At 39.1% G+C, this 14415-nt stretch overlaps 1 protein-coding gene across 1 annotated transcript; it reads right to left on the bottom strand.

The window, feature by feature from the left end:
• Nucleotides 1–10042: 10042 nt before the first annotated feature.
• LOC142399545 (complement factor H-related protein 1-like) lies at nucleotides 10043–12917 on the bottom strand. Its single transcript, XM_075484268.1, has 5 exons — nucleotides 12851–12917; nucleotides 12566–12757; nucleotides 10577–10756; nucleotides 10257–10448; nucleotides 10043–10140 (listed from the first exon to the last, which is right to left on the bottom strand). The coding sequence occupies exons 1-5, from the start codon at nucleotides 12906–12908 to the stop codon at nucleotides 10043–10045; spliced, it is 720 nt and encodes a 239-aa protein (XP_075340383.1). The 5' UTR covers nucleotides 12909–12917.
• Between the last annotated feature and the right edge of the window lie 1498 nt (nucleotides 12918–14415).

Raw genomic sequence — 14415 nt, 5'->3', positions numbered from 1 at the left:
ACAGGTAAGAGTTTTATTTTACCCCAGACTTGTGCCACACCCAACTCTAATGGCGTTTCAGATTTGTATTGATATGCACTCTCATTCATTTGCCATCTTTCTGTTGTCTTTTAAATAGCTACCCCCATTGACAGCCATCAAAGGGACCATGCGCATACACCAGGTCCTCAGCAAACAGAGAAGCAAGATCCTCTACAGAGATGTCTCTTGTTTCTGTTGAAGACAGCAGGGGGTGATCAACTGCCCCTGCTATGACCTGAAAGAGGCAGTCTTGCAAGAGGAGGAAGGGGAGGAAGAGGAGGAAGCTCAAGGGCAAGAGATGACGAGAGCCTCTCGGCCAGAGGTATTCGGCGCCGACCATGTCGGAAGGTGGGTTGTGGTCGAATACGACCACGACTTCTACCCTGGAGTCATAACTCGGGTAGAAGATGGAAATGTGGAGGTGGACTGTCTACACAAAAAAGGGATCAACAAATTTTACTGGCCAAGCCCAAGGCGAGATATAAGCTGGTACGATGAAAGCCAGGTGCTCTGCCTCATCGAGCCAACAGCCGAACCAACAGCTCATGCAAGATACTTGCAGCTTAATACAGCCACATGGAAACTCATTGAAGAGCAAATGTAATGAACCATAATGATTAACTGATATGTGAATGAAATTATATGTATGATGATATGTGATGATACAGTATATGTGATTTGTGTTATTATTATTGTTAGGCTATAATAGCTAAATGTTGTTGTTTTTATTATTGTTATAATGGCTAAATTCAAACGTGTGCCATACCGCAGATGAAATGAAATATGTGATGATTTGTGTTTTTCATTGATAACTTTTAAATGTTTGTTCCTCAAACTTTTATTCACATGTTTTAAAAGAGAACTCCGGTATTTTCAACATTAAGCCTCTTTTCTGAGTCGTCTGCAATGTTTTAGAACCCCCCTCACCGCTTTTTTGATGTTTACTACTGTCTCCGGTATTTGCCTAATTTTGATTCTTCTCAACCTGCTTCAGAATGGCAAGTCATGCGCATGTCTACAAAGGTCCGTAAAAGCACAATAAACGTCCATTTTCAAAATAATCAACTCACCGGAGTGGTTACTGGTGTGCACTGGTAATCCATATCAAATTTCGTGGCGAAAAGTTGCTTCTGTCGTGTTTTATAGGGCTCGGGCACACGCGTTGCATTCTGGGATATGGTCGCCATATTGGAGGCTCAATCTCGTAAACAAACCCTGAGGCAAGACGGAGATCAAGGACCAAACAGTGAGAGAAAAGTGAGAGAAAAGCATGTTAAAATCGAAGAAAGGATGTGGGATATACCGGGATACATTACAGAAGGAAGCCAGAGATCGGTACATACAGAAGATTGGCGTTATAAACGGACTGGACCCTTATGAAATACCGAGCAAGGAATGGATTGTCGACGAAGATTTACTGCCTAAGTTCACCCTTTCGGACATAATTGCGTATATAGTATGTGGTGTCAGTGCTTATACTTTGCAACAGTTTCAATTCTAATGACACTTTACACTTTTGTCATGTTACTCTACTTGTAAATAAATAATGAAACACACACACACTTGGCTGTATCTCAAAGCATATTTATTTCAGACGACTTCAACTTTGCACAACACTCCTGCTCATGGTGGTCAGAGTACAACATACAGACACAATCTTGTCAAAGAATGTTTTGTCTTCACCTTCGCATGGCAGAACTATGTTGATAGGTACTTTTGCTGACAAAAAGGTGTATTGTTTCTGACAGTTCCAATCGCCCTTTCCATGTGAATTTGGAGATGGGCAATTTTCCTTGTATTTTCCACATTAAATTAAGATTAAGATCAGATTTATTGTCATGTATACATTCATACACACGAAATTTGTCCTCCGCTTTTAACCCATTGAGACATCCCTTGCTTCCAACTGACAGTGTCCTCTTGTGAAGGCGGGGATCTTTACCTCAGCACACAAAAGTCTGTAACTTACCACAATGAAAATGCAGAGAACACACTCTCATCGACACCGGGATTGAGTGGAAAGTTATGCTTGGTCGTCTTACAGCAGCGATCCATGCTAGTCGACGACGCTTTGTTATCTCGGACACTTGGTCTCCGTGGGTGCGCCTCCAAGCAGGAAACCGTTAAAAAGATAAACCATTTACGATTTCCCCCCCATTCCTGTCACAGCTTACGCTATTGCACCCCAGGACACAGCAACGTGCGACCATAGTGGCAAAGACAATAAGTAAAATAGATAAACCAACGAAGAAAGTTCCGAGACCAGGCGGGAGTACGTCTGCGCGCAGTGGAAAACAATGTAAACAAAGCAGTTCTGAGCCTCCAGTATGGCCGCCGCTCATGTAGTGACGTCACGTGCCCGAGCCCTATTTGACATTTTGTACTCGATGTTCGTTGATATTACTCCGCCACCGCTAAGAAAATAGTGCGAGCATGAACGAGCTGCCAAATAAAAAACTGCCAAACTGTTACGGTTTGTAGACTGCAAACTGAAGGCTCAAGGACACTTAACTAGGGATTTATTGAAAACTGAAACCAAAAAACGTGGCAGAGCCAGAAACCCATAAAATAAACTGTGAAAACGAAAGCTAAATTAGATAGTGTACCAGAGAATAACCATGAAGACAGCAACTGCAAGGATCTGACAATGACAAAGACAAACCAAGAAGTATAAATACTGCAGCTGAGACTAATTAACAACAGGTGAGTGTGGAGCTGAGGACCAAACAGGGGAACTGAGGACAGCCACTGGATAACGAAGTGGAAGAGTGAACTAGAAATCAAACAGAACTGAGGCAAGACAGACAAAAGCAAAACAACAACAAAGACAAACGCTGAGAGGAAAAATAAACAAAAAAGTGAATCAGGAATAAATCATTTGAAAATATGGAATAAAACCAACAACTCAAATTACAGAGAACGTAAGAAAACAGAATAAAAACAAAACACAGAAAAGCCGAGACAAACAAATAAAAAAAATACTCATAACCTAACAAAGTCTAAAGAATATTTCTGCCGTTACATTTGCCTAAAAAGTGTGAGTGGAGTGGTTACTTTGCAATAAAGAGTTTCATATATAGATATATAATTGTAAATTTATACTGATCGGCCATGACATTACGACCGCCGATGGATAAGCTAAGTAATACCGCCCACCTTGTTACAGTGCAATGTTAAAACGTGCACCCTGACAAATGGTTCTTTTGATATTTGCCAACTCCTGAAAAATGTTTGCAGACCAGTTACCCTCCCCACTTTAAAGCTTTAGCATGAAACAATAGCAGTTTTTACCAGCAGGACAGCTAAAGGACTAAACAAAGAATAAGCTGTTCAATCTGCCTCCAAACTCTGCTGATACCAGGCACAGTTCAAACAATTTGTGGAGAAATAAAATACACAGAGAACACTTCAAACTTTGTGAACTTTTGTTGGCTATAGGCTTTATTTATGTATTCAAATTGCTGATGTTATCTGAGAGACCAAGTCATACAGACACAAAGTCTCTGTGAAAGAAAAGTCAGCTCCAACATTGTGTGTTTAAAAAGAACCCAAACAAAAGTGTGACAATATGTTTTGCAGTTGCAATACAGAACTTCACAAGCTGGCAGTCGATGGGGAGTGACCCGGTTGTTACTGGGTCAGTTGTTACTCTACTGGGTTCCACTGGCACATTCTCTGATTAAAATAAAGAAAAATAATGTTAAAAAATAATCTAACGTAATTCAGCCAATTAAGGAATAATGTAATTTTTTAAAAAGTAAACTCAAAATAGTACTTACATAGTAAATGTCCCAGTAGGCACAACCTACAAAGAATACGGGAAAAGCAGAACAGAAGTGAATCATTCAGTAGGTACTTTTGAGGTATTTGAGGTTTTTTGGGGCCACAGGAACATATGGAAGAAGATTTCAAAATTTAAAGTGAAACATTCAGCCAAAGTGCTAAAAGATGACACATCCCCTTTGGTTGAGAAGGTGGAATGCAAGCTGTTGGTGAATACTGGCTGTCAGAGTTATCATTTTGTGAGAATAGAAGAAAATGAGGGCAGTAGTGGTGAACAAGCACCATGGCATTAGCCATGTACGGCACACTTTGTGACTGCATCTGTGAACCTAAGGCTGTGGCTCAGCTACTGACTTCTATCAAAATTTACACTGACTGTGAAAGTGAACTGAATCTTTGACTTTCTTCATGTGTGTCTCCACTGTGTTCCCAACCACTGACCAACTATCACAGACTCGTGTGAGAGAACTTAGAGCTTGGTGACTGAAATGCTCTTGCTTAAAGGGATAAAATATATATATTATATATATATATATATTAACTTTGAGCTTGTTTTAGATCTTGAAAAAATTTGCTCTTCTGAAGTCTAGTTCTGAGAAGCTTTAAATCGCTCATCAGGAAAGCTTTTCATTCTCCAAACTGAGAGCACTCTGACTGCTGTCTACTGCATGTAAGACTCCAGCTACCCATAAGTACTTCACACAACACTTCAAAAAAGAAAAAGAAAAACTAGCTAACTAACTTCTTTGTTTTTTTTAATGAGACCTGACTTTTCACACATTATGATATTGGAAAAAAATTCTTTGTTGTTTCCAACAGAGTTTCATTCAAGCAAGTAGCATTTATTTTGCCACGTTGGCAAAGGAGTGAATGCAAATTGTGTCTAGCTTTCACAAAAACTACTTGCACATGGTATCCTGGTCCAAATTGAATTTCTTGTTCTAAATGAAATTGTCAAAATGCATCCAGCTATCAAAACCTCAGAAATAAATATGCATTCCACAAATGTCAATTACATGGAGTAGTTTGAATTTCTGTTACCAAATGATCTGCTTGATGACAATCATGAAGGAATCAAGGAATTTCTGGACAAAAAACCACTCACATGTTTGTGGACATCAGATTCAAATTGATACAGTCTAAATATAATTTTCATTATCAAGATAGAGGTTTGACAAACAGCCATGAAATCAGATACTTGCTGCTTGTGAGGACATTGCAGGCAATAATTGCTGAAGGTGTTTTTCTTTATCAAGAGCAGGAGCAATATGGAGTGAATCCGATCCTGAGGTCCGTTTCACGTAGCAGGTTTAGTGAAAACTCTGAGTTGGTTAACCCTGAAATGAGGGAAACCCTGAGTTTTCCGTTTCACAAAGGGAGGTAACTCAACCCCGAGAAAGAGGGGTAACTCTAGCCTGTTTCACAAAGAGAGGTAACTTAACCTCACGGTCAAGTTACCGTAGTAACAGACTCTCTGAACCTAACCTGGTCGGGACCAGGTTTTATTCAAGAAACCTCGAGTTTCTTTCTGTCTCCGCCCTCTTTCAGCCACACACGCCATTTGATTCCCTCATTCATTCAGTCAGCAGAGCGAGTTCTTCTACTTCTAGAAGTCCATTAGGCACAGTAGGAGGCGACTTTTTTCACGAACATGTCCTTTTGACAACGATCCCATGGATGAAGGTGCAGCATTATTGCGCAGAGAAATAAATATTCGTCGGGAGATGGTTATCAGACCGCGCATAGATTTTTGCATTTACAGATAATTATCTTTTTGAGCGGCACCATCAGAATGTGTTGGGACAAAAGAAAAAAAAGACATAAAAGACAAATAAATATTTGTATGAATAGGCTTAAAAAAGACATATATATGCCTATTATATTTTATAAAGGCACTCGTGTCTTGGGGGTGGATTCCCTCCGGGGATTCCCTCAGCCACTGCCCTCCCGTTAGAGGTGGTGCCCACCACCCGTTTTACGGGCATCTGCCTTCTTTCTGTTGGCTCAATAGAAGTCTGTGTTAGTTTAAATAGGCTTAAGTATTTAACAGAACATGATATAGATGATGACTCTAAATTGTCCTAGTGAGTGTGAGTGTGCATGGTTGTTTGTCTCGTTTGTCTCTATGTGGCCCTGTGATGGACTGGCGGCCTGTCCAGGGTGTACCCCGCCTCTTGCCCATTGACCGCTGGGATAGGCTCCAGCCCCCCCGCGACCCGACTGATGGATTCAGCGGTATAGATAATGGATGGATGGATGATATAGATGAGAAGACATAGTTTATGTGTGTGAAAACAGCATTATGTTGGGAATAAAATAACTGCACAGTCAAATAGCCACTTAATATTTACTTTACAGTGTAAAACATGACCAAAATGAGCTACCTCCATGCCGAGGTCTCACCTGTTTGAACAATGTTTTATATTTCATCTTAAACTGCTGTCAAGTGCGCTTCTCCCCCGCGAGATTGCACCTAAATTAAATAAATGAATGGGTTACCATTCAAGCAGTTTCCCTGTAATATTATTGTGATTGCAAAAGACTACATTTAAACTAACACTTTTGCTGCTGCAACGGTGTTGCACTTATTTCTAAAAACGTATTGAAACTCGCCGTATGAGCGCATTAAGATTTCAAGGTTGGTGAAAAACGTAGCCCCTCCTCTTCCCCGTTGCCAAGGTGACTCGTCGAATCGGGGCTCCATTGATGCTGGCTTTTTAAAGTTGTGGTGCATGCGCTAAACTCAAGGTGAACCTACTCAGAGTTGATTAACCTCACTCAAATCAGCGTTTCTGGAACCGAAAACTCAGAGTTTTCTATCTCAGAGTAGATCAACTCAGAGATCAGGAATAGACTCAGAGTTGGTTGAACCTGCTTTGTGAAACGGACCCCTGAAGCCTAAGTCTTTGTGTACATATGCTACCTGTCAGTCCATGAGTTAAAATGATCTCTCATGCTCCCTAGACTCACTATTTCACCCCAATTAAACCTACCATTGTTATCTTGGAATATAGAAGATCTATTGATGTAAAAATCTGGTCATTCAGTATAATCACGTAGACATGTTTTTGGCTGAAAAAGACACATGAACTGAAGCATTGTGGCAATTTAAAATGTTGTCTTTATACTTACACCAACCCAGTTGTACTGTTCTGTTTTTGCACCGAGCATAGAGCAAGCAGTCTGGTGCAGTGAGCAGATGCTGTGTCTCATCCTCATTTAAATACATAGCTGAAGATAAACTGAAATGAGGATACCTCCCAGGGTTTATCACACAGGATGGATCTTGACATGATAAGCAGAAACAGACAAGATAATTATTCAGATTATATCATTGATAGACATTATGATTGAAAATCAGCATCAACATTTTTATTTTCGTAGATGGTTTACTATGACCATACACCATCACACAGCACAGTCGCATGCACAGCTGGACCACAACCTAGTACACATGCTCAGGAGCAGAATGGAGTTTCTGGGCGAAGTACCTCTGATGCTATGGCGCAGTGTACTGTGCTCAAAACAGTTCAAAACACTGAGTTAATATGTAGGTTTTTTTGGGTTAACAGATATAAACAGATATATGATATGTTTCATACTGGTTGATGAACTTAACTTTCTATCTCGTATTTTTTCCATCAGCATCACATTTAAGCCCACTTCACAAACAAACCACTCAAAGAGGATAATATGAACTTTATTATTGACATAGATTTGGAACCATCCAGCAACAAATGATAAATACATATAACCCAGTCAAAGGATCTGTTTGATGGAGATATTGACCAACACATGTAATGTAAAATAAGAAAGGAATCTGTTTCTTCACCTGTTGTGATTGGTTTAGTGTTTTCCCCATCTGAAGCGGACATGGTAGAATATCCTGTAAGATACACAGCAGACTCATCAGTTAGTTGTTCCTGTGACATGTTATATTTTAATCTTCCACAACATTTAAACATGTTCTGTATTAGGATTTTAAAACATGCTATGATGCTTTGCACTGTGCTCAAAACATTGTGCCACATCTCATTTCGTCTCAGTAAGTTTGTCAGTCTCTGTATTGCCAAATTCACTGCACGGACATTGTCTTTAAGTTACTTGATTGATGATTTTGTCAGATGACGCTGCAGTTATAAAATCAGGATTTTATTAGAGCAGAGTGACAGTATCAACATGCTTTTAGCAATTTAGCTGATTTGTGGCTTTATTGGGTTCATTTGCAGTGACAAAAGAAACAGAAAAACATGAGAATGAGAGCAACTTTACTGGGAATTCTGGTGTATTAACATACACTTTTGCTTTACTGTTTTTACAAAAATATACCAAAAAATGTTTGTCTGAAAAAGAAAGTTTGTTTGAGGAGTTTGCAAGAGAAAGCCTCTTCTCTTTAAATAAAACATGGCAGCACAGCTTAGATCTGTAAATTTGCATGTAAACAACCCACAAGTCTTCTGGAACAATGTCCTTTAGACAGACGAGACTAAACTGTTCTTCAGTCAAATGTGAGGTCATTACATGTCCAACAGATGATATAGATAGGATAAGATATTTCTTCAGTTTTACTTCTCTTCATCGGCTCTCTGTGAAATTTAGAAGAGAATTTAAAACCTTCGTCTCACATATTAAGTCCTAAATGACCAAGCTCCATCATATCTTAAATTCCTCATATTTTCCCAATTCTTGGAGTCAGAACCTTATTAGTTATCAAGCTCCTCGATCGTGGAACAAGCTCAGAGCTTGGGTTCTGGAGATAGACACTTTCCACCTTCATAAATAGATTAATGATATTTGTTTTCCCTAAAGCTTTTAGATAAAGTTGACTCAGCTCAGCCTGACCCATTTACTAGTTATGCTTCTATAGGGTTAGGCTATTGGAGATTGGAGCTCCCACGATGCACTTTCCTCTATTCTCCTGTCTCTCTTTAAGCATTTCTTTGCCATTATTGCATGTCACTAACTTTTGTCTTTTCCCCGTAGTCAGTGCTTTTCTCTACCTGCAGGCATCTTTGACTCTACAGCCATATCTTTGTGACCTGCTGTTATTGGTCCGTCCAACAGACAAGCATACCCATGTTTGTTTTTTCTTCTCGTCTCCTAACCAACACCCAGTCGAAGCAGAGGCTGTCCTCCTGTCTGCTTCTAAATTCAGACAAAACTGAAGTCGTTATCTTTGGACCTGAGCGTTTCAGGGAGAAATTGTCTAGCTATATAGTTACTCTAGATGGTATTTCCTTAGCTTCTAGTTCTACAGTGAGGAACCTTGGAGTTATTTTTGACCAGAACTTATCATTTGACTCGCATATAAAACAGGTTTCTAGGACTGCCTTCTTTCACCTTCATAATATTGTTAAAATCAGGAACATCTTGTCTCAGAGTGATGCAGAAAAACTAATTCATGCATTTGTTACTTCAAGATTGGACTACTGTAATTCTTTATTATTGGGCTGTCCCACATATTCTCTGAAAAGCCTTCAGTTGATCCAAAATGCTGCAGCCAGAGTTCTGATGAGAACTAACAGCAGAGATCATATTTCTCCAGTTTTAGCTTCTCTTCATTCCCTGTTAAATTCAGAACAGAATTTAAGATTCTTCTCCTAACATATAAAGCTCTTAATGACCGAGCTCCATCATATCTTAAAGATCTCATTGTAAGATATTTTCCTAACAGAGCACTTCGTTCCCAAACTGCAGGTTTACTTGAGGTTCCCAGAGTTTCTAAAAGTAGAATGGGAGGCAGAGCCTTCAGTTATCAGGCCCCTCTATTGTGGAATAAGCTGCCAGTAAATGTCCGGGAAGCAGACACCCTTTCCACTTTTAAGACCAGGCTTAAAACTTTCCTTTTTGATAAAGCTTATAGTTAGGGATGGCTCAGGTGATCCTGAAACATCCCATAGTTAAGCTGCTATAGGCCTAGACTGCTGGGGGGCCTCATCTGACACACCTTTCCTCACTTTACTCTCTTTATGTATATGTGATATTATTATGGTCATTAACTCGTGTTTCCCTGTTCCACCAGATATCCTTTGAATGGTGTTACAGTGGCCCCCCCACTGTAACACTGAATTGAATTGAGTTGAATTGTCCTCCTTGAGTCCAGTTCCGACTGAGATTTATTGTTTTTACCTTCCCACTGTACTTTTCTGTATCTTTTCCAACAGTTTTTTTGTTTTTTTTTGGCTGTGAATTGGCACTGTATGAATAAAGTTGAAGCGATTTTAAAAAAAATTTCAGATCACCCATCACAGCACTCCAGCAGGCCATATTTGACCATGAGGTAGAGTGCTGTCCTACTAATCAAACCCTTACTGAGAACATTCAGGATTAGATCGACTTAAGAGTGAAAGAAAAGCAGCAAACAGCTGGTTCCCCTCACTGAAGATCCACCATGTCAGTCTTTTGTACCATAATATCGTTTTACTGCACTGTTGAACACTTTGTCCACTTACTGCATGATGGTGCACCGATCCAGTTTCCGGACCTGCAAATGATGGATTTTTTGGTGTCTGCTCTGTCTTTCACATATCCATTCTCACATTCATATTGCAGCTCCGAATCTGAAGCAAACACGTCCTGGGGTCCCTGATGAATGATTACAGCATGGGGAATTTGAGGAGGAACACCACATGTATCAGTTCTTTCTGTAAAAGAAGAGAGAAGCACAATCCTTATCAAAGTTTATGACAAAAAAAAACAACAAGAAACATTGATAAGAATGTTTATGTGGTTGTGTCTGCTTGAAATGAACCTGAAGATTGGACAAACTTACTCTCACATACAGGCAGAGAAGACCATGTCCCATTTATACAGTGGGCAGTTTCGCGGCTGTTTCTCAGTTCATATCCTTTGTGACATGCCACCGTAATTATGTGATTTTCTTCATACCAGCCATTTTGGGTTTCTCTGTATTTACCATCAGGTATGGTTGGTGGAAGGCAGGAGCTTTCGTCTAGGGAAAATAAATAAATGGACAGATTCATTTGACCAATCAGACAGAAAACCTTTAATTATTAGCCCTCTGATATCAAATCCTGTCATTAGAAACTACTTTACAAGTCAAATTTAAAAAAAGTTGGGACGCTCTAAAAATGCCAATTAAAAATTCCAGACTCCAGTGATTTGCCGACCTTATTAATCTATGTTTTCTTCACAATAGACCATAGAAAACATATCAAATGGTAAAAGGGAGACAAACAGAATTTAAAGATTTAATTTGACTTTAGTTGTGTTTCACGGCATTTTGAGGAGCATTTGTTTTGGACTGTTTTGATATTTTAATCTGTAAAGCACTTGGTCAACCTTGGTTGTTTTTAAATGTGACATAAATAAATTTGACCATGACCTTCTGACTAGTGTTCCACTTTTCCTCAGCCCATTTTAAATGAGCTTTGGTCCAGAGAAGATGGCAGTGTTTCTGCATCACGTTCACAATAGGCGTGTTCCTTACATCATGGAGCTTTAGTCTGCATGTGTGAACGACATGGTGAGCTGTGGTGTATATACAGGGAACAACTCTTTTTTTCTTTTTGACCAGTGCATTTCTTCTTGTAGGCATGATCAGGATCATTGTAAAACATCCCACTTAGAGGGGCGTGTTTGGTAGTTTCAAGCCAATTATTCTCCCGGGTTTAAATGAAAATAACACTGCCCCAAGATACACTATTTGTCATCATAAAATAACCTCTAAAGTCCTCTGAATTCAATAAACAGATAAATGAGGATTATAAAGGGATACTGAAAAAAACTTCCTAAAACTTTTCTGTTAAAAAACCCTTAAAGGGGATAAACTAATTTTCTGTGCTTGAGCACATATATTTGGGCGTCTGATGTCACTACCAACCCAAAAAACACAGAAGAAACACAACCCTAACTCAACCTCTGCTAAGTCTCGACCTCTGTGCCCCGCCTGCGTGCATTCTGCTGGACTGATGAAGCCAGCTTCGCTTGAATAGGCTCAGTCGTCAGCTGAACTAAGGAGCATGAATGTTCAGACAACCCGCAGCCGTAATAGTGTGTTGACATTACATTATGCGCATTTTTCTAATAAAGATGCAGGTCTCAAAGTACAGTTATTTAATGACATTGACATCTACAAAATGTTTAAATGTAGTAACTAATGGCACACATGCATTAGTATGAGTTATGCTGTTGATGAGAAAGCATTGTTTACTAGCATCTGTTGCTAACTTAAAGTAGAGTTGTTGCTGCCAACAAATAAAACAAAATCTAATATTTTTCTGGAAATAGTAACATTTTTTACTTTCAACATTTCATGTTTATATGTTCTATTGTGAACAAAATATTGGTTTATGAGATTTGTAAAAAATGGTATTCTTTTTCAATTTTTGACACGGCATCCTGAGTTTTTTTGGAATTGGGGTTGTACTTTATTTGTATTACTCAGTGCTTGATAAGCATTAGTGCCAAGCTCAAATTGAGTTCAGGATGATTTAACTTTCATTAATATTTCATATATTTCAAGTATTGTATCAATTGTGGACTATACATTGTACCAGTTAAATGTCAGGACACACCAACCCATTACCTTTGAAGGGGTAGATGTGCTTTTGACTGAATACGATTAACCGTGTATATCAAAAAGACAATAAAATTCATGTTGATTTTAAGACTCACGTGGCTCACAATGGGAGGTGAATGCTAAGCTTTTAGCAAAACAGATAACCTTGTGCACGAAAATGCCGTTTATTAAGGTTGCTCTTCTGCCGGGTTTCCACGTCAAACAAGACTGAACACTTACAAATACACTGAGGCTCATGATACCATTTGCCATTTTGACATCTGCTTGTTGCCCACCATCCCTCCACCGCTGGTTTACGTCCAGTGTCACAGGCATAAGTCAGTGTTGTGTCATGAGGATACATATTCTGTTCAGGGACAAAAAAACCACCATTCAGGACAGGAGGAGCACAAAACTGTGCTGTTCCTTGCGCTGAAACAGAGAAAAACAATTAAGCACTGATGATAGTAGTAATAATAATGATAATAATAATAATGCTAGTTAGTATAATAAAAAGGTTCTTACCGTGTATTACTCCTGGAAACAAAACCAGAAGCAAAAATCCAAAATATCTCGCACGCATCTTTGCAGGAATTAAATTATCGCACAACAGAGCACAGCACCATGGAAAGCCCAGCTCATTACAGAATTAGTTAATAAATTGTTCAGAAAACCCACTTTTACATCATGTTGCTGTCCTGCCAAAATGAAGTTGACAGACTTGTTTGGAGTCCAGATTTCACAATGCTTTCCCAGATCACTGCATTCAGAGGTCAAGGATACCAGACGCTGCCAGTAAATTCAACTGGTGTTACGAAATATAAACACAAAGACAAGTAACTCCCTCAAATTTTTACTCTACACACATGAGCCATTGACTCCAAACTTAAAAACAAACAAAAAAAAAGCCATCTATTGTTCAGTGTTTCAAATCATTAAAAAATGTGCAAATTTCCCTCTCTGACCTGCTCGTTTGTGAAGCCTTGTTACATTTCATACCAGCGAACAACTGTGATCTGTGCTACAATTTCATGTCTAGAAGTTTCGAAGCTACGGTGTCCATAGAGCAAATGACAGGATGTTGACATTTTGTTATCATTGTCATAGTTAGAATCAATCACTCATTTGAAAAAGTGAGCCTGCAGTGTGTTCCTTCATTTGTCACAGCATTATAAACTTTGATTCTAGGATTCAAGATTAAATGTCAATGACTGCTTATAAAATGACCATTTCCTGACATATTGGGTGCGTCTATTGTGTGGTGTCATCACTATGAAGATTTAAGAGCTGTCCCTAAGAAGAAAACTTTTGATAAATAGTATGGTCTGGTCTGGAGTGGCTTAACTTTTTAGAAGCTGGGCAGCTGGGCAGAAGCTGGCATATTCCACCATGAATTCAGAATCACATGTTTTTCTGTTTTCATACATTTTTTTTAACTCAACTAAGAAATGAGTTCTGTCTCCATATAACAAAGAAACTTTGTTCCCATTCATTTAGTTGTATCTACAATAAATATTCTGAAAACAACACAGTTTGACAGAAATAAATTAATATTATTTGCATACACAAGGTGATTCCAAGAAAGCTATTAATTAAAAAACTTGGCATGATATTTGGCACTTGGTATGTCCTTAAAAGAAATTTTGGAAACTGAACAAGTCTCAGACAAAAGAAGAGGTGTCAGGCCTGAAAAACTGTCTGTCGCAGATGAACAGTATCTGAAAGTGATGTCCCTACGATAAGAGGATAAAAATCCAGCAAAGACCTGACACAGGGTCTAAGAGATGCATCCGGATCTTCAGCTGATTCGGTTCGCTGAAGCCTCTGAGGTAAAAACGAGGACCTAGTTAGAGTTTGTTCTCTTTGTGTGCCAGAGCATCCGTCTCATTAGGTTTGCATTGATTTCTCCCTCAACTATCTGCTTCACTAATCTTACCCTTCCTTTACTGATTGATGAGGAACATTGCTTGTCAATACCCTCCTTCTTATCTATTGACCTGTTTTCACATGCTATGTCATCCTACATTTTTTCTTCACATCTTGTACGACCTATCTAACGCAGTGCAGTGAACTGAAAACAGATGAGCTGA

Source organism: Odontesthes bonariensis, chromosome 14 (assembly GCF_027942865.1).
Source record: "Odontesthes bonariensis isolate fOdoBon6 chromosome 14, fOdoBon6.hap1, whole genome shotgun sequence".
In the NCBI taxonomy this organism is placed as follows: domain Eukaryota; kingdom Metazoa; phylum Chordata; class Actinopteri; order Atheriniformes; family Atherinopsidae; genus Odontesthes; species Odontesthes bonariensis.
The sequence above is the reverse complement of the archived record's forward strand: the minus strand, read 5'-3'. Positions and strand labels throughout refer to the sequence as shown.